This window comes from Orycteropus afer, unplaced genomic scaffold (assembly GCF_000298275.1).
Source record: "Orycteropus afer afer isolate SDZICR_OR568_19922 unplaced genomic scaffold, OryAfe1.0 scaffold00127, whole genome shotgun sequence".
Taxonomy (NCBI): domain Eukaryota; kingdom Metazoa; phylum Chordata; class Mammalia; order Tubulidentata; family Orycteropodidae; genus Orycteropus; species Orycteropus afer.
In genome coordinates this window covers 3,307,457-3,331,104 of record NW_006921714.1, presented here as the reverse complement: position 1 = coordinate 3,331,104, position 23,648 = coordinate 3,307,457, and the positions used below count along the sequence as shown (strand labels likewise).

At 39.7% G+C, this 23,648-nt stretch overlaps 1 protein-coding gene across 1 annotated transcript in view; it reads left to right on the top strand.

Annotated features, from left to right (window-relative positions):
• PPP4R3A (protein phosphatase 4 regulatory subunit 3A) overlaps positions 1 to 12,446 on the top strand; it is a 41,262-nt gene extending 28,816 nt beyond the window's left edge. The window contains exons 10-15 of the mRNA XM_007944492.2: positions 698 to 856; positions 5,886 to 6,055; positions 7,216 to 7,358; positions 8,239 to 8,429; positions 8,854 to 9,080; positions 12,336 to 12,446. Coding sequence (XP_007942683.1) covers positions 698 to 856; positions 5,886 to 6,055; positions 7,216 to 7,358; positions 8,239 to 8,429; positions 8,854 to 9,080; positions 12,336 to 12,446 — 1,001 coding nt within the window. The remainder of the gene's footprint in view (positions 1 to 697; positions 857 to 5,885; positions 6,056 to 7,215; positions 7,359 to 8,238; positions 8,430 to 8,853; positions 9,081 to 12,335) is intronic.
• The last annotated feature ends 11,202 nt before the right edge of the window (positions 12,447 to 23,648 follow it).

Here is a 23,648-nt window from a genome sequence, read left to right as displayed (position 1 = left end):
GGGACAAATGAAAAAAGTGAGTCGAATACATTTCAGAAGGCTGATGAGGAAGAAAGATAAGCCACTGAGTTATAGTTCATGGTGGAGTCGGTGTGTGGAGTAAAGGAAGTTCAGAATGCACTGGAATTGTGGCAGCAGGGAGAAGGAGCTCCACCAGAACTGGGATGGTGTCTAGCAGGACCTCGTTTGCGATGTGTCTTTTTGCTGTTGATGTAAAAATATATATAACACATTCACCAATTCAACATTTTGTCAGTGTACAATTTAGTGATATCCGTTACTAAATTAATTATGTTGTACAGGTGCCACCCATAATGCTATATGTTTTTTGAGGGAAATGTTAAGACGATAGAGCATTCTTGCAGTTCAAAATCAGATCTTAGGATTTGTGTCTTAGTTCTGCCTTAACTAACTGTTCTTAGTTGGGTCAGTTAATAAACTTGGAATGCTGTGAAGCGAATTCCTTGGGGTTGTTTAAATCAAATGAGAACATACATAAAGCATAGTTCCCAGCACGTGGTAGGCATTCAGTAAATGTTGTTTTGTTAAAATAGTTTAGAGCTGGATGTAAAGCTATGGTAGGTTTTTGAAATGTTAAATAGAAGTAGAGATTTTACTTGAATGTAATTTAGGTTCTTAAATTAAAGAGAAATAAAAACATTAGCCAATAAATATGATTGTGTTTTGTTTATTTTAGATGATTTTCAAACTGCCCAGTTATTGGCACTTGTATTGGAATTATTAACATTTTGTGTGGAGCACCATACCTACCACATAAAGAACTACATTATTAATAAAGATATCCTCCGGAGAGTGCTCGTTCTTATGGCCTCAAAGCATGCTTTCTTGGCGTTATGTAAGTGTTGTTGCTGGTAGAGTTACTTATTACCTTTATGTATTATGGTGTTGGTGTCTTCAGATCTGAGAAGAAAAGATCTCTGACCAGGGCAAGAGACCAAGGTTCTACCACATTTTTCTAGTGCTGGCTGGTCCATCCTGAGCCGGTGGGTGACCTTTCTAGTAATAAAGAGCAAAGAGGTTACAGTGCATCTGAAAACCATAGAAAGTATTCTGTTATTAAAGCACCCACCTTTGATCATTTTATCCTTTATTTTATTTAGAACAAACTACGACCTGTAGCCTATTTTTCTTTGACATGTAAGCTAAAGTGGTTTTTATGTTTTTAAAGGTTGTTTATAAAATATAAAAGAATATGCTTCAGAGACCATATGTGGCCCACAAGTCCTAAAATAGTAATTTGCTCTCTAGTCCTTATGGGAAAAGCTTACAACCTCCTTTTAAAGCAATAGATAGTCTTTTATCAAAGTTGTTCTTAGAGATATGTAAGTTTTTCACAATTAACTTTCACGGTCAGTATTCTTAAGACCATAGCTTGTTAAGAGTAAAACATGGTTGTGAGCATGTCAGCTTTCTTAGGTATTGAGTTTCTATATTGATGCTGTCCTTGGTGTGAAGAGGCAGACTAAGTGTAGGGTAACCCAGAATCTGAATAAGAGATATCTGGTGGTAACTAATTCTTACTCTTTGGTTTTTAAAGGTAAGTTTGAGTGTTTAGTTATTGTTGTGTAAAGCATCACTGTTGCCCACTAATTGGAGGTCTGAGCATACTTTTTAATTTTTAACTATTCTGCTTAATTGATTTTTTAAAAATATTCTTTAATTATTAAAACAACATTGTTTAAAGGATGTTTCTGATGGTGATTTACTCCATCAATTTGTTACCTTCTAAAATTTTTACTAAACTTTCTATCAAGGAGATATTTGTCAAGTTTCTTAATTTTTGAGGCCAGTGTATACCCTGCAGTGTGTACTGAAAGTCCAGTTTAGTCACAGTTAACTTCACTGCTCAACTTTCAAATAGGGGTTGCTTTGCTGATTATCCAGGACCTTTGATGTTATTTTAGTTGTCTTTTTTGGTCACAGTTTATAAGTTGCAGCTAGCATTTGTGGCTTAAATTGCTAAGGACAGCAAAAAGTAAATTCATTATTTCTAGTCTGTCTTATAATTGCTTGTAGCCATGAGCTTACCAAAAACAAGAGAAGGACTTTTAAGCTCATTTTCATTTTACCCTGTCAAAGCTAAAGTAAGCACCCAGTAGTCAAGATTAGAGGAAGATACCAGTTTTATTTTAATAAATTTACTTATTACCGTATTTCATTGGTCCTGTGGTGTACATTTTTAAATATTTCTGAAGTCAAGGTGAATCTTAATATTATTGGCAAGTCAGTGTAATTGGTAGCCCTTTGTTCATTTTATTTAGTGTTAGGGAAAAATTGTTTCTTATAACCACTTGCAGCTTAGATTTGATGAAATAAGATAATATACATGGCACTAGGAGAATGAAGATGATTGAAACCTGGACTGACCTATCAAGAGGATATCACTATCAAGTTGATTAATAAGAAATGGTCGTGTAAAAATAAAAATATAATAAGCACTATATTTAGGCATGTTTGGAAACATGGTAAAAATACAGGCAGTCCTTGGGTTATGAACAAGATCCATTCTTTGTTGTTAAGAACTTGTATATCAGTTGGAACAAGTGCATACAGTTCTTATTTAGCCTGCCTTCAGTGTAAGAGAAGGCTGGAAACCTTTTCAGTGATTTAAGAGCTGTACATGGAGCAAGTGAAGGTGATTGTGATGAAGAATTGGTTGCAAGTAGGGGTTGCTTCAGTCTTTTCAAAGTGAGGGCAGATTTATATAACATTAAAGCAGGGCTTCAAAGATGGTGGACACCCTGCTCAAAGATGGCAGCCAACTCCATTGCTTCAACTGTGTGTGGCTTGTTACGTCCTGCCAGTAACTCAGTTTTATGTATCAGGCTCCTGAAAGGGCTCACTATACCTCTTCCAAGTCTCCCATTCTAGGGAGATTTTTCCCGTTTATTTACCATGAGCGATCACCCAAATTGTAAAAATTCCATCTGTTCTTGTTTCCCTTTGTTGGCCATGACAGAATTGATTCAAAGCGCAGCGTTAAAGGGCAAGTGGGAGTTGTTCCCTGAGTTGTGGCATTCATAACCTAAGGACTGCCTGTCCTTAGGTTTTTCATAAATTCTTTCATTTATTCTTCATAAATAATGAAGATCAGAAGAATTTCACAGAAGAAGTAACTATGAATTATGTCTTGCTCAGGGGAGCGTGAATACATAGTTCAGATGTGCAAATGTGAAAAAGCATGGCATGTGGGATTTTTGGAATAGGTAGAATCCATGAGTGCAGTGGGAGAGTGGCAGGATATATACAGCAAGGAAAAGTCTTCAGTTTATGTATTCCAGTGAGGCTTCATCTCACCATTTTTCTTGCATTATTATAAAGAAAATTAATCATAATTTAATGTGCATTTATAGGAAGTCATTGCAAGTTTTATAAATATTTATATTATAGGAAATTAGTAAGCTAACAAAGTCTTTTTTATTGATATTTTATAAACTGAGTCAGATTATCATTAAAACTATTTCTCAAATGACTCCCATGGTTGAGAAGATGAGTGTCTTCAAGAATATGTTGGTCATTATCAGGTTCTATAGGACCAGTTTTATAGTATATAATAGGAATTTTTATCAAGTATTTCTGAGAAATAAGTATATAAATTTGGGGAATTTATATATTTGTGAATCTGCTGAGGAAAGTACTGGCTCTATCAAAATTTTCTTGGCCTTTTCAAGATTCTTGGGTCTTACATTGTAACCTTTTAGCTCATACTTTTAATGTGTCTGAATTTTTCTTAATAAAAATATGGAAATCTATAAGATAAATAAAAATTGTAGAGGCTTTTATTCAGCTATCGTTAGTTGCATGTGAGGCAAAAAGTCTCAAACTTTTTTCACAAAATCTCATGTGTATAAGGTAAAGACTATTTTAAATATGGTTGATACTAATTGCACGAGACTTGTGACATGATAATGAAAGTTAGATGTTGTGAGTGGAAGCAGAGTACACTTGACATTGGAAATCTTACAGTTATACTAATTTGACAGATCTCAAATCTCTTTCTGTTACCACTTAAACAACTTGGCTTTGGAGAATTCACTGGTAAATTGCCTATTCAACAGCAAAGAGTAGTGGTCGGGTAATTTTGATGAAGTTTTCTTTGGAGGGAGGGAGTTGAGTGGAAATAATAGCGAGTTTCTAATATGAAAGATTGAGGGCAGATGGAAACGAAGATTGCAATACACACACTTACTCGAGCCACCTGTCGGCACCAGCAATTTCTGGATAGAAGTGCTCTTGAAGAGGCGGTGGGCCATCTGTGTAACCTGAGTGAATTCTAGGAAGGGAACACGTCTACTTACCTACGACTACGTGCAGACCAGAGGGGCCTTCAGCTAGTGTGTGTTACACTAGGACACAAGTCTCTACAAAGCCTGCAGAGTTAAAAGTACTGATCCTTAAAATACTAGTAGTTTTTGCCTTAGTTACCAAAGCTTAAAATTTGGCCTATTAGCATGAGCCCTAAAATTATGATTTTGATTCTAATAAATGGAACTGCATCATTAAGTTCCTTTGTCAATTAAATTTAAAAAACAAGCTCTAAAAATAAGGTTTTGGGAAAAATAAACCTTTGGTAGGCTTTGACTTATCACACAGAAAGATGTCTCTTATTGTTAAAATGTCTTATTTTTCACCATGCTTATGTATTTGAATATATTCAGTAGTTTAAAAAATAAAATGCAATTACTATTCTATAAACTCTTTTGAAACTCCCTGCCCAGAGTGTGTTTCTTCAGAAAGATACACTCTTAATACTTGGATTGTTAAGGCAGGTTATAATCAGCTGTACCTAACTGGGCATTCACTTGTGGACCTCTTTTCTGCCAACTAAAGAAAAATTGAGCTGCTTTACTCCTCTGCCTTCCCACCCAGAAACCGTGTCAGCATGGTTGCCTGGCTACCTGCTCATGAAGGACTTGATTAATAACAAATTGGCAATTTAACGAGCCACTTCCATGATCTCCAAAGAAACCAAAATACAAACACAATATTTAATCTTGCCAACCGAAGACGATGTGACTGCATGAAGTGAGTATGCTTTTTTGAACTGTTTACAATAACTGGGGCATTAACTTACTGATAATTCAGTTTAGGTAAAGAGGGCTTTGCTGAAGTCTAGCTGTCCGAGTATATTTGGATCTTGACGAATGGCGACTTAAGTAACTCCCCATACCTCAAGATATAAATATACCTTTTAATCTGTAAGTTAAAGCCTAATTTATTATAAAAAGGAAAACTAGAAAAAAATTAAAAAGCATACTCGCTGCAGTAAGCATAGAGGACCACATTTTCAAAACATCCTCTAAATTGATTTCTAAACTATGGGAAGGCAAATTTGGGGTTCTGCAGATTTTTGTGGGCTTACAGCATTTCTACAAACACATCCACAAACCACCCAATGTAAATCAGTGAACTCTAATACAAAATAAGAGTGTCCAAAAAATATTGAAGACAAATTGTACAGTGGATCGCCCTAGTAAAACAGTGGTTTTCTGTTGTTTGTTTCTAAGGTGTATATAAAACGTTTAGAAATTTCTCATCTCAAGCAGTAGGATAGGTTAATTCTTTTGTCTTAGCTTGTCTTAGCTCTTATTTCAGGTGTAAACTACATTTTGGTCTCTAGTAATGGGCTTATTTCCAGATTTTTTCTGGCTTTCAAAGACTTGTGTTCTCGTATGACACACGCTGCCTTTAGACTATATGTTTCTGAGCACTCTGATAACCCTTGTCTCAGGCTCACACTTTGGAGGTGCTAATATCACTGTGCATGAAGAATTACTGATATGTAACAGCCTTCTTTTTTAGTTTTTAACCTAAAACGTGAAGTGTGAGGTGTGATTTAACCAACCAGTGACTCTGTGTTTCAGGTGCTCTTCGTTTTAAAAGAAAGATTATTGGATTAAAAGATGAGTTTTACAACCGCTATATAATGAAGAGTTTTTTATTTGAACCAGTGGTCAAAGCATTTCTCAACAATGGATCTCGCTACAACCTGATGAACTCTGCCATAATAGAGATGTTTGAATTTATTAGAGTGGTAAGTTCTCTAGATTTAAAATTAGCATTTTAGCTTTGATTGTTTGAGAAAATTGAATATGTAGTAATAGCATTTTTTGGGCATACTTGAGATTACATTTAGAGAGAATTTAAAAGGAAAAGCAGAAATTTGTGAGAGATGCATTTCAAACATACAACCAAAATCATTAACATCTCTTAGTGGTTGTGGGTCCTTCATAGGCTGGTTGGGAAACTTAGCAGCAGTGTCGTGGTCATCAAAAGGTAGAATCATACTGGACGTAGAAGCATTTGAATGTGGTTTGTTTGTTTATTTTGTTTTTAACTTTGATGTTTTCTGGATTTTTATTTTATTTTATTTTTTTTAGTTTTCGTTTTCTCCCATGTTTCTTAAAGCAATTTCATAAGAAAGTTTTCTTAATCCTTTAATAATAGAGTGGGTGAGTAGTTTTCAAGCACTGTTGTATGTCAGAGATACCAGTAGCACACTTTCAAAATACACACGCCCAGCCCCACTGAATCAAATTCACCTCAAGGGGTCTGGGCATTTACTCGGAAAAGACCAGTAGATAAGTCTGATGTGCACCAAGTATCGGGCTGCTGAGGAGCCGGATACATCATGCCCATTTTCATTGCTTTGTCATCTCTAAGATTGTTTCCTGGGGCTGCCGTAACAAAATAGCACACTACAGATGATTTAGAGAACAGATTTATTTTCTCATGGTTCTGGAGGCGAGAAGTCCAAATTCAGGGCATTGACCAGGTGCTGCTCTCTCTCTCCGTATCAGCTCTAGAGAAAGTTCTTGGAAAGTTCTGGTAGCTGAGGTATTTGTGTTTCTTGGCTTGTGGAAGGATCCTCACCTAGTACCTTCCTCCTGTGTGGCTGTCTCTCCTTGTCTTTTCTCCCTACTTAAGAGGTTAAGACCCACCCTACTCTGGCATGACTTCCTTAATTTAATAGAAAATACCTGCAAAGGTAAACCTATCCCCAAACAAAATCACATTCATAGGTACAGGGGTTAAGATATCAGCATGTTTTTTAGGGGATACAGTTCAATCCATACCAATTACATAATTTATGAAATTAAACTACTTTGAGCAGGTTTATGAATTGCTACATTAAACCTCAACTTGCTAAATTTGTTTTTCCAACCCAGTTTCTATTACAATTCTTTTCTGCAGGAAGATATAAAATCATTAACTGCTCATGTAATTGAAAATTACTGGAAAGCACTGGAAGATGTAGACTATGTACAGACATTTAAAGGTTTGAAACTGCGATTTGAGCAACAGAGAGAACGGCAAGATAATCCCAAACTGGACAGGTAAAAACGACTGTCAGTGACAAGCTGCCTGGCTCTTCATGTTGTTCAGTCAGTCAGTCTGCTTGGCACTGGGGAAAAGGGGTGGGGGTGGGGGGTTGGGAAGAATGGAATTACTAACAGAAGTTATAATTTTCTATAATGGCCAGTGTAAATTTTTTCCTGACATTGTAGGTGGATGTTAGTGTGGGCTGCAGACCCTTCCTCAGGCATAAATCTAGCTGAAAACTAGTTGCCTTCTGGTCAGCTCTGACTCAGAGCAACCCCTTATGTGTCATCATAGAATGGGCTCTAGAGGGTTTTTAGTGACTGATTTTCAAGAAGTAGTCTCCAGGCCTTTCTTTCAAAGTGCCTCTTGGTGGACTCTAGCTTTTGGGTTAGCAGCCTGGTGTGCTAACTGTACCCCAAGAAAGAAATGCTGTGGGCAGTGAGGCTTCATGTGTCCCCAGAAAATCAGCATATTGTTTACTAGCTTTGAAGGAAGGGTTACAATTTATCCTAACATCTCTTGCATTTTTCTAAATACCTAAATTCACATATTCATGGTATGTTTTTAAAAACCTGCAAATTCTTGTTTCATTAATTTCAAATGTTTACAAGTTTAATAACTAAATGTGTCACAATTATTTTGATAATATGACATTTGACTCCACTAGTTACCATTAAATGTGGTGTGGTGAGGTTGTTTTTAAAATTACATTTTGGGTAAAAGAGTTATTTTTTTCATCAGCCTCAGTCCAAGTCCATCATAAGTCCAAGAGTCTGTTTCATCCCCATGAAAACCTTTTAAGGACTACCTAGTTTGGAGGAGTACTTGAAGACGATCTGAAGGCATTCTTACTTGAGTCTGTTTATTCTCCTCTCCTTTCTTCTTCACTCATAGCATGCGTTCCATTTTGAGGAATCATAGATATCGAAGAGATGCCAGAACACTGGAAGATGAAGAGGAGATGTGGTTTAATACAGATGAAGATGACATCGAAGACGGAGAAGCTGTAGTGTCTCCATCTGACAAAACTAAAAATGATGACGATATTATGGATCCAATAAGTAAATTCATGGAAAGGAAGAAATGTATGTTGAAAAGACGGGCAAGGAAAAATGAAAGCTTTCTTACTCTCACTTTACTTCTTGACAGAATGATTATTTTCTACTTTAAATGTGTGCTGACATAGGTTTTAAAGGCATGGTTGCTTACAGGTTGTGATGGAATTAATTCTGTTGTGAGGGTACAGCCTCAGTTTTGTTCATTTGACTTGGAGAAGTCAGGGAGCTCCATCATTTCAGGAAGGGTGGGAATACTGACTACATTGCTTCTCCAGTATAATTAAGTGGGTAAGGATGTTTAGTAGTTTTCAAAGCTTTGTTCAGAAATTGAATTTTAATGTTTCTGCCCAGCAAACAGGAGTAACCTAGCTGATTGTGTTGTAGAATCCTGTTTGGGGATTCAGAAAGGAATGACTGTGTTGATAATTATTGACAATATTCTCATTTTTAGTAAAAGAAAGTGAGGAAAAGGAGGTGCTTCTGAAAACGAATCTTTCTGGTCGGCAGAGCCCAAGTTTCAAGCTTTCTCTGTCAAGTGGGACAAAGACTAATCTCAGCAGCCAGTCATCTGCCACGAATCTGCCTGGTTCTCCAGGGTCACCTGGATCCCCGGGATCTCCAGGCTCTCCTGGATCTGTCCCTAAAAGTACATCTCAGACGGCAGCTATTACTACCAAGGTACACCGTCAATGCCCAGGCCTGCCTGGTAGCCCTCAGTAGTCATTGCTCGGACCGAGAGTCCCTGCGCTTACTTGCCAGGAGCTGATTTCACATTTGTGACCAACAGAGTGATGTACACGCACAAATTTACCCACAAACTTAGCTAAAAGTTGGGAATTTCTGAAAGTTTTTATGTCCAATACAAAAGTCTGAATATATTTGTTGTTGTTGGGAGCATAGATAACAAAACATGCACTAATTCAACAGGTTCTGCATGTACGATTCCATGTGACTATAGTCTTATTTTGGTATTTTGTTCAGATTTGCATGTCAAACATTCACAGAAATTTTCAAAGTTTTCTGTTATTCATTACTGTATCAACCTTAATACCCAGATAAAGACTTTGTGGAAAGAAAATAATTTAAATATCTGGAGATTCCCAGCTTTATTTTGTCAACTCTGTAAAAAAAAAAAAAAAGACCTAACCAACTACTATCACTAACATTTTATGTAAGAAAGGATACAAATTTTAACACTCCAAAAATACAGGAAAGATAATCTCAGAAAAACCAATCCTCTTGGCAGCTTTATGCTGTCCTTTTTCTTTTTTCCTTCCCAAGTCAGATAATTTTTAATGGACTAGCAGTTACCATATGAGCACTTGGAATTCACTAAATTGGGAACATGGAGTTTCTGGGTGGTGTGAACAGTTAAGTGCTCTCAATTATTGGTCTGAAGATTGGTGGTTTGAATTCACCCAGAGGAGCCCTGGAAGACAGACCTGATGATCTGCTTCAGAAAAATTAGAGCCTTGAAAACCCTGGGGAGCAGTTCTGCTCTTTGCATATGGGGTTACCAGGGGTTCTGCTCTGCACACAGGGTCACCGGGGGTTCTGTTGTGTGCACACGGGGTCACTGGGAGTTCTGCTGTGCACACACAGGGTCACCGGGAGTTCTGCTCTGTACACATGGGGTCACCGGGAGTTCTGCTCTGTACACATGGGGTCACCGGGAGTTCTGCTCTGTACACACGGGGTCACTAGGGGTTCTACTCTGCACACGGGGTCACCAGGGGTTCTGCTCTGTGCACATGGGGTCACCAGGGGTTCTTCTCTGTAACACATGGGGTCACTGAGAGTTCTGCTCTGTACACATGGGGTCACGGGGAGTTCTACTCTCTGTACATGGGGTCACCGGGAGTTCTGCTCTGTACACACGGGGTCACCGGGAGTTCTGCTCTGTAATACACGGGTTCACCAGGGGTTCTGCTCTGCACACAGGGTCACTAGGGGTTTTACTCTGCACACAGGGTCACCAGGGGTTCTGCTCTGTGCACATGGGGTCACCAGGGGTTCTTCTCTGTAACACATGGGGTCACTGGGAGTTCTGCTCTGTACTCATGGGGTCACGGGGAGTTCTGCTCTCTGTACATGGGGTCACCGGGAGTTCTGCTCTGTAATACACGGGTTCACCAGGGGTTCTGCTCTGCACACAGGGTCACCAGGGGTTCTGCTCTGTACACACGGGGTCACCGGGAGTTCTGCTCTGTACACACGGGGTCACCAGGGGTTCTGCTCTGTGCACATGGGGTCACCAGGGGTTCTGCTCTGTAACACATGGGGTCACTGGGAGTTCTGCTCTGTACACATGGGGTCACGGGGAGTTCTACTCTCTGTACACGGGTTCACCAGGGGTTCTGCTCTATACACACAGGGTCACCGGGAGTTCTGCTCTGTACACATGGGGTCACCAGGAGCTCTGCTCCATGCACATTGGGTTGCCAGGAGCAGGGACTGATTCCACCACAGCTAGCAACGGGAGTCGGGAATATAATGTGCACACACAGTCTCTCGTCCCCTGATGTGAGCAGGAGACCTCTAAGAACTAAGAAGTGAATCTGAGGAATGCTGAAATGATGGGGGCAGGCAAGGTGGAGAGAATGTAAAATTTTCTTTGGCTGTCTAAAGTGAGCTGCAGGGGCAGGTCTGAAAAGGTAGCCGGGTGAAATATTTTTTTGCAACTTTCATTGGCTTTATGTTTAAAAAATTTGCCTCTGGTGATATGCTAGGATTGTAAATTTTTAAATTTTTGTTTTAATTTTAAGTAACCTGAAAGTTTTCTCTTATTATAAAAAGTTACACATGCTTATTATGGGAAATAGAGGAAATTCATAAAAATAATAAATTGCACACAACCTCACCACCCAGAAAGAACCATGGTTTTTTGGTTTTTAAATAATACTTTATTATGTTTTTGGTAAAAACAAAATTTGGTTCCCATTTGACATTTTCTATATAAATTGTTCAGTGACATTTTTTACATAGTTACATAGTGTCAACTTTCCCATTATTTCCATTCTGCTTGTTCTGTTTTCATTAATCTAGTCTCCCTGCCACATTACTTTATCATCTTTGCATTGGTGTAATTGTTGAGCATTTAGTCTCATACAGGTGATCTTAAAGGAGAACAGTGCTTGTGGTGATATTCTTTATTGTATGAGTCCATCTGTTGTTTAGCTAAAAGATGACCTTGGAATAGTTTCAGTTCAAAGTTTAAAGGGTAGCTATCTCAGGGAGATAGTCTTGGGGCATTCTCTAGTCTCAACCAGTCCAGTAAATGTGGACTTTTGAAGAATTTAACATCTGTTCCCTATTTTTCTCCCACTCAGCAGGATCCATCTATTGTGGCTCTGATCAAAATGGTCAACAGTGGGAGCAGGGCACCACCTGGTCCTGGTCTCAGTAGATGAGGCTGCAGGTCATACACACTATCAGTCCTGTCAGCTGCTTCTCTGAGTTTTTTTGTTTCCTTCTTTTTTTGCACTTGATAAGGAGAGACCAATATTTGTATCTTAGATGGTTGTTTGCAAGCTTTTAAAACCCCAGACACTATTCACCGAACTAGGATGTAGAACATAAATTTAAGAAGTATATTGTGTCTGTTGACTGACTTGTCCCATGAGGCTATGGTCCTAAACTTTCAAACCCAGCAAACTTATCCATCAAGATACTTGGCTGTATCTAAGAAGTGTTCATAACTCTGCCCATGTGTTTTATTAGATATATTAATATATATGCATGTGCACACATACATATATATGCATATAATACATCTGTATATGTACCCACATACTTTTTCCTTGTTACTGTCAGCCACACTTAATATGTGGTGAAGTACATCTTTGTACGTCTTTATTCTTTCTCCAGACTTAAATGAACATGTTTTAAAATGTAGTGTTTTGTCTTTGTTTAATAATCCTTATTTCTGAACAGGGAGGCCTCGTGGGTCTGGTAGATTATCCTGATGATGATGAAGATGATGATGAGGACGAAGACAAGGAAGACACGCTACCATTGTCAAAGAAGGCAAAATTTGAGTCATAATAATGACTGTGCTCAGTACCTGTTGAACAAACTGGTTCTCCACCCTCCCCTATAAAACCCACAACACGCAGTGGTCTCTTGTGAATGACTGTCACAGATCAGCCACAAACACTTGACTTCTGCTCATCAAGTGCCAATTCAGTGGAGCAGGAGGAGGGGATATAGTATACATTAGGGGAAAGATGTAAGCCTCTGAGCTCTCCAGCTTGGACCACACGTTGCCCTTTTCTCAGGGAAGGAAATGGAAACAAAAAGCCAACAGGGCAGGGGTTTTGTGAGTGGAACTCTGGATTGACCGGTCATTTGCTACAATCAGAACATGCTTTCTTGGACCATGTTTGAGACTCAGAAGAATGGGCTTTTCTGCCACAATTCTTCACTAGTTAAGAATGCCAGCAGTTTCTTTGTATAAAGAGACCTGCCTTTAAAATCCTACATTCTGAACATTTTAGTCAAGCTACAACTGGTTTGGAAAACCTCTGTGGGGGAGGGGCAAATATAAAGTTTCCTCTTTTTTATCTGTTCCCTTTGCCCTTCAAACTGCAGATTTTTTTTTTTTTTTTTAAGTGGGGAGTTGTCCCTACTTGATTAAAGATTGAGTGGAATTCTAGATGTGGTCATTTGTGTCATAATTTTTTTGTTTCATTTTGTTTTTGATTTTTTTTTTTTTTTTTTCCTTCCCTGAGTGTATGCTTCGTTGTTGAGTATATATATTTGGGACCATTAAAACTTTTTTTGATGTAATATAACCTAACGTTGTGGCGGTACCTGTTTGACTATGTGTAATTTTTGTTTTACATCACAGTTCTTAATTTGTTTAGAGTTTTATGAAAGATGGTATAGTTTTTATTGACAAAAGCAAAGTAATCTTACAACTATGTGCATACAAAAGCAATACTATTTTGTGACTAAATATTTTATATTAAAATTTACATCAGCAACTGTCTTGAAAATTCAGGGAAATAGAGTGGAATTTAAATCTTCAACAGTTTTGTTAAACCTAGAGACATGAAATTAGTATTCCAAAGAGATTCTGAAATTTCATATCTTGAAAAATGATGGTACATTAATCAAATTGAAGATGGATGATTTAAAAGTAACATTTGACTTTTGAAAAATAAAAAGAAAACTGAAGAGTAAGAGAAATTGTATCAGTTGTATGTTTGTTTTGTAACTTCTCCCTTTGGAATACCAGTTTGAACTGTAAGTCATAGCTCCTAAATGAATCCCTGGCCATTAGACCATCAGAGATCACCTTAGTGAAACACTAGTCTTAAGTACGTTCTTTCTGTTGTGATAAAGCTCTTTTAAGGAAATGAAATATCTCAGTTCCACATATCTTCACGTTTTTTCAGTGAAGATTTCAGAACTTGGAGAATCCACCTGCAGATGTGAATGATTCATGTCCAGGAAAGGATACCCTTAAGTATTATATACTGTGATTGATTACCTCACAAGCACTGTGTGCTTCTGTCTTAGCTTTCTCTTCTGCCTGTCCCTTAGTAAGTTCTAATTTGTGTACCAAAATCAAAGCTATGTTGAATAGTTGGATAAAAGCCCAGAAATGACAACCTTGCTACAGTCTGATCATTCTTTTTTTAATAACAAAACTTTGAATGCTTAATTAACTATAAGAGATTACATGTATTTCACTGGAGTATAGAGCTACTTGGAGTCACAAGTGTTGGCTATTAATTGAAGTTAATTACCTTATCTTCAAATAAAGAGAAGAAAATAGGATTTAAGTTAATTCTATTACTGTCTTCCTTTGTTGACTAGAAAGTCCATGTGAAGTGATGATTGTGCCTTAAACATACAATTTAAACTGACCACTCTGTCTCTTGAAACACTTGTTTTTGTATTCTGAGCGTTCTTGGGTAGAGGGGAGAAGCATCCTTTGCGTTTGTAAATTGTGGCCCACTATGTCAAACGAAGGCAGCTGGGTGGCACAAGACCTTCAAGAGCTCAGCTTTCCTTCACCTTTCTGCTCTCTTAGCCTGCAGTTTGGCTGTTCAGACCCACCCAGAGGCACTTTGGGAGACAGGCTTGGTGATCTCCCAGCCTTGGAAACCCTGTGGAACAGTCCTCTGCACACCTGGGGGCCCCGTGAGTTGGAGTCAACTCAATGGCAGCATATAACGTGTCAAATAGGTAGTAATTTTCAGCCTGCCACATTTGAGACTGCCTTTTAATTGGATTGTTGCAATCACGTAGTGACTATGCTTACTGAAGCAGAACCTTGGAAGTTACGTAGCAGTAGGAGAAGTGAGGTCGCAAATAGCTTATTTCAAGGAAGAGCAGTGACAAATCAGGAGATGCACACGGTTCCGTGATCCCAATGAAAACTGACACGAATGGAGTTAAAAATCATTTCCCACTGCACAGTAGTGTGTGTTTTTTCTTTTAGTACTTTATTGTGCTTCACTTGAAAGTCTACGTAGCGAATTGGTTTTCCTGATCAGTAGGCCACAGTGTGCTATGACACTGGCTGCAGTCTGCAGTGTGTCAGCACTCCCCTTTCCCTCCCTGGGTTCCCCGTCCCTCCCTGTTTGCTCATTGATTTTGGACAAATGTTGCCCTGTTGATTAGAGACGCACATTCATGTTCCTCCTACAGTTCAATCTATTTGACTGGAAAGTGGCTTCCAAAAGTGTCTTCAGTTTCAAGTTAGAGGGTTTTCAAAGGACAACAGTCTTGAGAGTTCCTCTAATCTAATTAAGTCTGGTTTCTTTTTGGCTTTGAATTTTCTACGTTTTTTGTTCTATTAACCCATTGTAAGCAAGCCTGTCTATTGTGGTCTTACTCAGTGGTCGGTAGTGGTACTACTAGTAGTAGTACTTGGAATCTTGGATTAGAGGCAGCAGTGGTTCGTGTTCATTAGTCCTTTGGACTACCTGTTTCCTTGAGTTTACAGTTTTCTTTGTTCTTCTGTGCTCCTGGCAGGAAAAAACCACCATAGTTGCTGCTCAGAAGGCCGTTAGCAAGCTTTAAGACCCCCGAGGCTACTCACCAGACTAGGATGTAGAACATTATCTTTCTGAACTGTGTTTTGCCATTTGACTTAGATGTTCCCAGGATACTATTGGTTCTTTTGCTCATTTTACAGTGTTTAAATGAGAAACAAAAATTTCACCTCCCAGAGTGATTATATAATTTCTGAAGAAGACTTAGTGCAGGAAACACCCTGATAACCTCACCCAGAAATGCTGCCCTGCCATTTTGTATAGAAGGTGGCCTGATTGTATTTAAATCCTACATGTAATTTTCTTTGAAATTCCAACTTACTGGGGAATTTTTTTGTGAATTTAAGTGAAGGAAGAGGGAGCCATTTTTGTTCTTAATTGATTTAAGCAGTGCTCTGTAAAGGTTGCAAGGCTGGACCATTTGTTTAAATGGCAAACTTCTGAGGGTTGTCAACAGATTTCTGGTATTTACCATAAATGAGTAATAAACAGTACTGGTAAAATCTGTCCTTCTTGGAGGAAAATCTGAGACCTTCAAATTCTTATATACAAAGGTTGTATTAACTTTTTCTGCCATAATGTTCAGCATTTTAAGCATGAGGATTCTAAAAACAAATTTTTATGGGATAGATTATGTCTTGCCTGCTAACCAGACGGCTGGCGGTTCAAACCCACCAGCCACTCCTCGGAAGGAAGGTTGGGCAATCCTACTTCCGTAGTGATACTGCCTCGGAAACCCAAGGAGGGGTCGCTATGAGTCGGGGCCGACTCGACGGCACATAACAACAACAACAACAGATTATGTCTACCATTATTATACTGGAAGTTTGAGGCAACAGGTAAGTGGGGTAATTGTCAGTATGTCGTGATGCCCAGTGCTGAGTCAGTTTGGTTGTCTGGGTCCTTAGTGCCTCATGGTGACTCTGTAGAAGGACAGATCTGAAAGAGATCTTCAGATAGAGAAATGATTCAACCGTTAGAGTCAGACGTCTTTCTTAAAATAGCTCTGGTTACAGACACAACTTTCCTTCACCTTTCTGCTCTCTTAGGTAAAAGTTCTTCCATGGACTCAAAGAATACTTGAACTTGATGCTAGATGGGTTGTTGAATTTTTTTTTTTTTTAAATACCTTCTTCCCCCATCATTCTTGCCTACTCTGGTGTAGTTCTCATTTTACCATCCTTACATTACTTGACCCTTAGGCAGCATTTGCTACCAACCACTCTTCTTGTCAGAGGGTACAATTCCCTGGAGAAGGATGTCATGCTTGGTAAGGTGGAGGGTCGAAGAAAGAGGGGAAGGCCTTTGATGAGATGGATTGACATGGTGGCTGCAACAGTGGGCTCAAGTATAGCAAGGATCATGGAGCTGATGCGGGATTGGGTGGGGCTTCGTTCTGCTGTTCATGGGGCCGCTATGAGTCAGAAATGACTCGACGGCACCTAACAACAGCAGCTCTTATTGTTACTTCATATAGTCTTGACTTCATACAGTCTTCAGCCTTCTGGTAACACCTTATACTTTAATTTCTGATCTATCTTTTGATAGTTCTCCTTTCTCATCCTTTAAATACTGGGATCCAGGTAGGTCTCGGGCACACTTGGGAAGCCAGTCCACATTACTTGCACATCCTTGACCCAGCCATGTTGTACCCTAAGTATCATGCCCTCCTCTACTGTGCCCCATTCCTTGAATCCTCTCCCTGTGTTGTCTGCTGATGAACTCATACTAAAGACTTGCCATATTCATGGCAAGACTTGATCTCACATACTTGGTCATGTTATCAGGAGAGACCAGTCCCTGGAGAAGGACATCATGCTTGGTAGTGAGAGAAGAAGGAGCGTCAATGAGATGGAGTAACAGTGGCTACAACAATGAGCACAAACAGCAGTGATTGTGGGGATGGCACAGAACCAGGCATTGTTTCATTCTGTTGCACATTGGTGTGGTAGTTAAGTTTGTGTGTCAACTTGGCTGGGCCTGGTTGAGTGGCTGGGCAGCTGATGTAGTTATTCCCCATGACGACACTGATGATCAACTCCATGGTGGAATCTACTGTGAGCAGCTGAGTAGCTGCTTAGGGCTGTGGTCTGCTTCCTGGATATAAGGAAAAGCCTTGGGGAACGGGCTGGGCTCTAGCTTATGGAACACTTGAACCCTGCACATAACCGTGTCGTTCAGCAGCCTGCCATGCTCTCCTGACCTGGGACTTCCCATGGACTTGAATTAATGGCCTGCCGTGTGGTTGGTAACATCGGGACTGTGCCTTATTACTTGTCAGCCTTGGGCTTGTCAGTGAAGAAAAGCCTCTAGTTTCAGTGGGCCGGGAGCAGGAGGCAGAGCTGAAGCCCAAGGTTAAGGGGTTTTCACCCAGCCCCTAGAACCTGGCACTTTGAACTCGGACTTAAAGTCTCCAAACTAAGATAATAAACTCTTGCTTGTTAAAGCCATCCCATTTGTGGTATATTCCTGTCGGAGTGGCACTAGACAACCAGAGCCACGGGGTCACTATGAGTCAGAACTGACTGGACGATTGCTGACAACATAAATACACAGGCAGTCCTCAGGGTATGAATGAGACCCGTTACTGTCTTTAAGAATTTGTAGATCAGTAGGCACAGGTGCATACAGTTCTCATTTAATCTTACTTTAGGGCAAGAAAAGGGTCGAAGCCTTTTCAGTGATTTAACAGCTGCTGCATATACAGCAGGTGAAAGTGATTGTGAACAATTTGTTCAAAGTAGAAGACTTCTGTTAAAAGTAGGAGTTGGTTCAATTGTTTCAACCAAACCAAAACTCACTGCCATCGAGTCAATTCTGACTCAGTGATCCCCTTTGGGTTTCCGAGGCAATAAATCTTTACAAAAGTAAATTGCCCAGTCTTCCTTCCGCAGAGTAGCTGCTGGGTTTGAACTGCCAACCTTCTGGTTAGCAGTCAAATGCCTTAGGCACTACCCCACCAGAGTGCCTTAATTGTTTCAAAATGGAGGCAAATTTACAACATTAAAGGGCAAGGACAAGTTGTCAATTGTTTGCAACAAAAGGACTGCATGTAGTTCAAACTTGGAAGGAGATGGCTATGGTACTTTAAAACCTGAAGCTATCTGCTCTTAGTCAGTCATAGTCCAAAGGACTAAAGGACCATGTGAACCTCACTCAGCCTCTATGACTCTAAGACCCAGCTACTGCTGTTGAGTGCTCTGAAAGGGCTCATAATGGAAGGTCTTGGACAGAGTGGGAAAAGAATATGGAACAAAATTCAAAATCACAAAGACCAGGCCAACTGGACTGACAGAAACTGGCAGAACTCCCAAGACTGTGGTCTTAGACATCCTTCACACTTGGACTGGAACTTATTCTTGGGGCTCAACTTTAGTCAAACAATAGGGCTAAAAGGGGAACAATAACACCAGGAAGGAACGCCCTCAGAACACTCAAGCATTTGAGATCCAAAGGGTGGGGTAAAGCTCAGAAGGCAGGGAGGGATGGGGAAGAAGGATGAAGGAGAAAAGAAGCAAGCAGGAAGTGGGAAGAGTGTTGTTACATTGTGGAGATTGCAGTCAATGGCATGAAACAATTTGTATGAATTGTTGGGTGGAAAACCAATTTACTCTGTAAACTTCACCCAAATAACAAACACTTAAAAAAAGTCAGTTACACTCTATACAGTGCAGGTAAAAACTTCGGACTACACAATGGTTAGGTGCTGTCCAGTCAGCTTCAGCTCATAGTGGCCATATATACAACAGGACAAAACACTGCCTGGTTGGGTGCCATCCTCACAATCCTTGCTATACTGAGCCCGTTGTTGCAGCCAGTGTGTCAGTCCATCCTGTTGAATGTTGTCCCCTTTTTCACTGACACTACTTTACTGGAGCTCTGGTGGTGTGGTGCCAAAGGCATTTGACTGCTAACCAGAAGGTTGGTGATTCAAACTCACCAACCACTCTGCAAAATCGAGACTGGGCAATCTACTTTTGTAAAGATTTACCGTCTCAGAAACACAAAGGTGGTCGCTATGAATTAGAATCAACTCATTGGCAGTGAGTTTGGTTTCTTCTTTCCTACTTCACCAAGCCTGATATCCTTCTCCAGGGTATGGTCCCTTCTGACAACATGACCAAAGTAGGTGAGACAAAGTCTGGTCATTCTCACTTCCAGGAGCTTTCCAGCTGCCGTTCTTGTTCATTCCTCTGGCAGTCCATGGTATTTTCAGTATTCTTTGCCAATGCCCTAATTCCAAAGCATCAACTCTGCTTCAGTCTTCCTTATTTGTTGTCCAGTTTCCACATGCGTATGAGGCAACTGAACATACCATGGCTTGGGTTAGGTGCACTTTAAGGCTGTAATTTATTTATTTATTTTTATTGTGATTTGGGTGAAAGTTTACAGAGCAAATTCACTTTCCACACAGCAGCTCACATACTTTGTCTCATGACATTGACTACAACTCACTACAATGCAACAGCTCCCCTCCCACTTTCTTCCCATAGATAACGCTTCCTTGTGTCCTTTCCTCCATGCATTCCTGCTCCCTGAGCTGTCTCCCTGTGCATACACAGCCTTTCTGTTCTCCCATGATTGTTCTCTCCAAGGAGTATATCTACCTAGTGTAAATGTTCACCTCATATGCCTATCTTTTGTTGGGCCAGAAGCCACAGGAGTGGGTTAAATTCCAGACCTGAAGGGCAGCTAGGAGCGATAGTCTCAGTGGTTCCATCAGGCTCTGTCAGACCAGCAAACCTGGTCCTCCCCTTTTTTTTTTTTTTTTTCTTAATGATTTTGAGATTTGTTCCACATTGTTCTCCCTCTCTATCCAGGATCTCCCTAATAGATCCCCCTCCAAGTGGTTGACAGTGGTAGCTGGGCACCATCTAGTTCTTCTGGTCTCGTAGTTGTATAGACTGAGGATCGCATGGTGTACCAGTCGCTTGGACTAATTGTTCCATGAATCTTTAGTTTTTTTCATTCTTTGCTCTGGATGAGAAGAGACCCATCATTGCATTTAGATGGCTGCTTGCAAGCTTTTAAGATCCCAGTTGTTACTTGCCAAAGTAGGATGTGGAACAATGTTTTGTGTAGTATACCAATTGAGCTTGATGTCCCCTGCAACTATGGTCCTGAGCCCACAGGTCCAACTACTCACTACCTCTGGGTACCTGGCTTTGACCAAGAAATGACTACAACCTTGTTCCTTATCAGCTCTACTATATACCTGGGAATTCTTACAGAACATAGCAATACACTTGCAGAAACATTGTCTGCCAACCCTATACATGGTCTTGGGCACACTCCCCCCTGCACAGACATATCTACTAGTTCAGCCTGTCCACCCATCTATCCACCCATCTATCCATGTTTGCCTTCATTGACAGTGTATGCACAAAAAGGTTCATCTTTGTTGTCTGTATCTCCCATGCACCTCTCTGTCTTCCTCCTCCTCAATGCCACCGTGTTGATCCCTCACATTTGGTACACTGCCTTTCCCTTCACCAAAATCAATACTTGTCTCTACCTATCTAATAGTGTTCTCTCCCCTCCCCTTATACCCCTGGTTACCAACAAAATTTCCTTCCATTTATAAACCTTTCCTTGACTTTTTACAATAATGGACTAATACAATATTTGTCCTTCTGTGATTGACTTATTTCACTCAACATAATGTCCTCCACGTTCATCCATGTTATGTGGTGGTGTGCAGATTCTAAGTTATTCTTTAGGGCTGCATAGTATTCCATTGTGTGTATATACCATAGTTTGGTTATGCATTCTTCAGTTGATGGACACCTAGGTTGTTTCCATCTTTTGGCTATTGTAAATAATGTTGTGATGAATATGGGTATGCATGTATCTGTTCTTGTCCTGGCTCTCACTTCTTTAGGATATAAACCTAGTAATGGGATTGCTGGATCAAATGGTATTTCTAATTCCAATTTTTTAAGGAATCACCATACTGCTTTCCAGAGTGGTTGTATCATTTTACAGTCCCACCAGTAGTGTATGAGAGTCTTAATCTCACCGCATCCTCACCAGCATTTGTTATTTTCTGTCTTACTGAACTTTGCTACTAGTGCTGGGGCAAGATGGTATCTCATTGTTGTTTTGATTTGCATCTCTCTAGTGGCTAATGAATGTGAGTATTTCTTTGTATGTTTGTTGGCTGCCTGAATATTCTCTTTGGTGAGGTGTCTATTCATGTCTTCTGCCCATTTTTTAATTGGATTATTTGTCTTTTTGTTGCTGAGGTGTTGATGTTTTCTATAAATTCTAGAGAGAAGTCTTTTGTCAGATTTGTCATTGCAGAATATTTTTTCCCAATCTGTAGGTTCTCTTTTGACTCTTTTGGGGCAGTCTTTGGAAGCACATAAAAATTTAATTTTTAGAAGGTCCTATTCATCTAGTTTCTCTTCTGCTGTTTGTGCATTTTGGGTTATTATTGATAGTCTATTTATGCCATATATTAGGGCCATTACACACACTTTAGTCTTCAAAGTGATATCTTTGCTTCTTAACACCTTAAAGAGGTCTTTTGCAGCAGATATGCCCAGTGCAATAAAATGTCTGATTTTTTGACTGTTGCTTCCGTGGATGTTGACTGTGGATTCAAATAAAATTAAATCCCTGACAACTCCAATCTTTTCCCCATTTATCGTGATGTTGCTTACTGGTCTAGTTGTGAAGATTTTTGTTTTCTTTATGTTGAGGTGTGATCCATACTGCAGACTGTAGTCTTTGATCTTCATCAGTAGATGCTTCAAGTCCTCCTCACTTTCAGCAAGCAAAGTTGTGTCATCTGCATATTGTAGGTTGTTAACAAGTCTTCCTGCAATCCTGAGGCCATATTCTTCTTCATATACTCCAGGTTCTTGGATTATTTACTCAGGATGCAGTTTGAAAAAGTATGGTGAAAGGATACAATCCTGACGCACACTCTTCCTGATTTTAAACCATGCAGTATCCCCTCGTTCTGTTTGAACGACAGTCTCCTTGCTATGTACAGGATTCTCATGAGCACAGTTAAGTGTGCTGGAATTCCCATTCTACTCAATGTTATCCATGACTTGTTATGATCCACAGTCAAATGCCTTTGCATAGTCAATGAAACACAAGCAAACATCTTTCTGGTATTCTTTGCTTTCAGCCAAAATCCATCTGACATCAGCAATGGTATCCCTTTTTCCACATCGTCTTCTGAATCCAGCTTGCATTTCTGGAAGTTGCCAGTTAATATACTGCTGCATCTGTTTTTGAATTATCTTCAGTAAAATTTTACTTAAGTGTGATATTAATGATACTGTTCAATAATTTCTGTATTCTGTTGAATCACCTCTCTTTGGAATGGGCACAGATAAGGATGTCTTTCAGTCAGTTGGCCAGGTAGCTTAGCTATTTTCCAAATTTCTTGGCATGGATGAGTGAGTGCTTCCAATGTTGCATGTTTGTGCAAACTTCTCAATGGGTATTCTGTCAATTCCTGGATTCTTATTTTACACCAATGCCTTTAGTGCAGCTTGGACGTGTTCCTTCAATACCAGCAGTTCTTAATCATATGCCACCTCCTGAAATGGCTGAATGTCAACCAATTCTTTTTGGTGCAGTGACTCTGTATATTCCTTCCATCTTTTGATTTTTCCTGTGTCGTGCAATATTTTGTCCATGTTGTTGTTCTCAGGTTCCGTCAACTCATAGCAACGCTTTGTACACTAGAAAGGTCCTGCACCATCCTCAAAATCACTGCCATCCTTGAGCTCACCATCATAGCCTTGTGATCCATCTTGTTGGGGGTCTTCTCCTTTTTTCTAACACTCTACCTAATATGATGTCCTTCTCCAGGGACTGGTCTCTTCTGATAACATGACCAAAGTGTTAGAGATGAAGTCTGGCCATTCTTGCTAATGTCGCAACTCGAGGCTTGAATTTTTTCTTCAGTGTGTTCAGTCTGAGAAATGCCAAGTGTGTTCTTCCTTTTGAGTTTTCCAACTTCAGGTCTTTGCACATTTCATTATAATACTTTGTCTTCTTGAGCCACCCTTTGAAATCTGTTCAGCTTTTTTACTTCATCATTTCTTCCATTCATTTTAGCTACTCAAGAACAAGTTCGACATACTATACAAAACATTGTTCCACCTCCTACTTTGACGAGTAGTGACTGGGATCTTAAAAGCTAGCAAGCTGCCATCTAGATGCAACAATGGGTCTCTCCTCGTCAAGAAGAAAGAAGAAAACCAAAATTAATGGA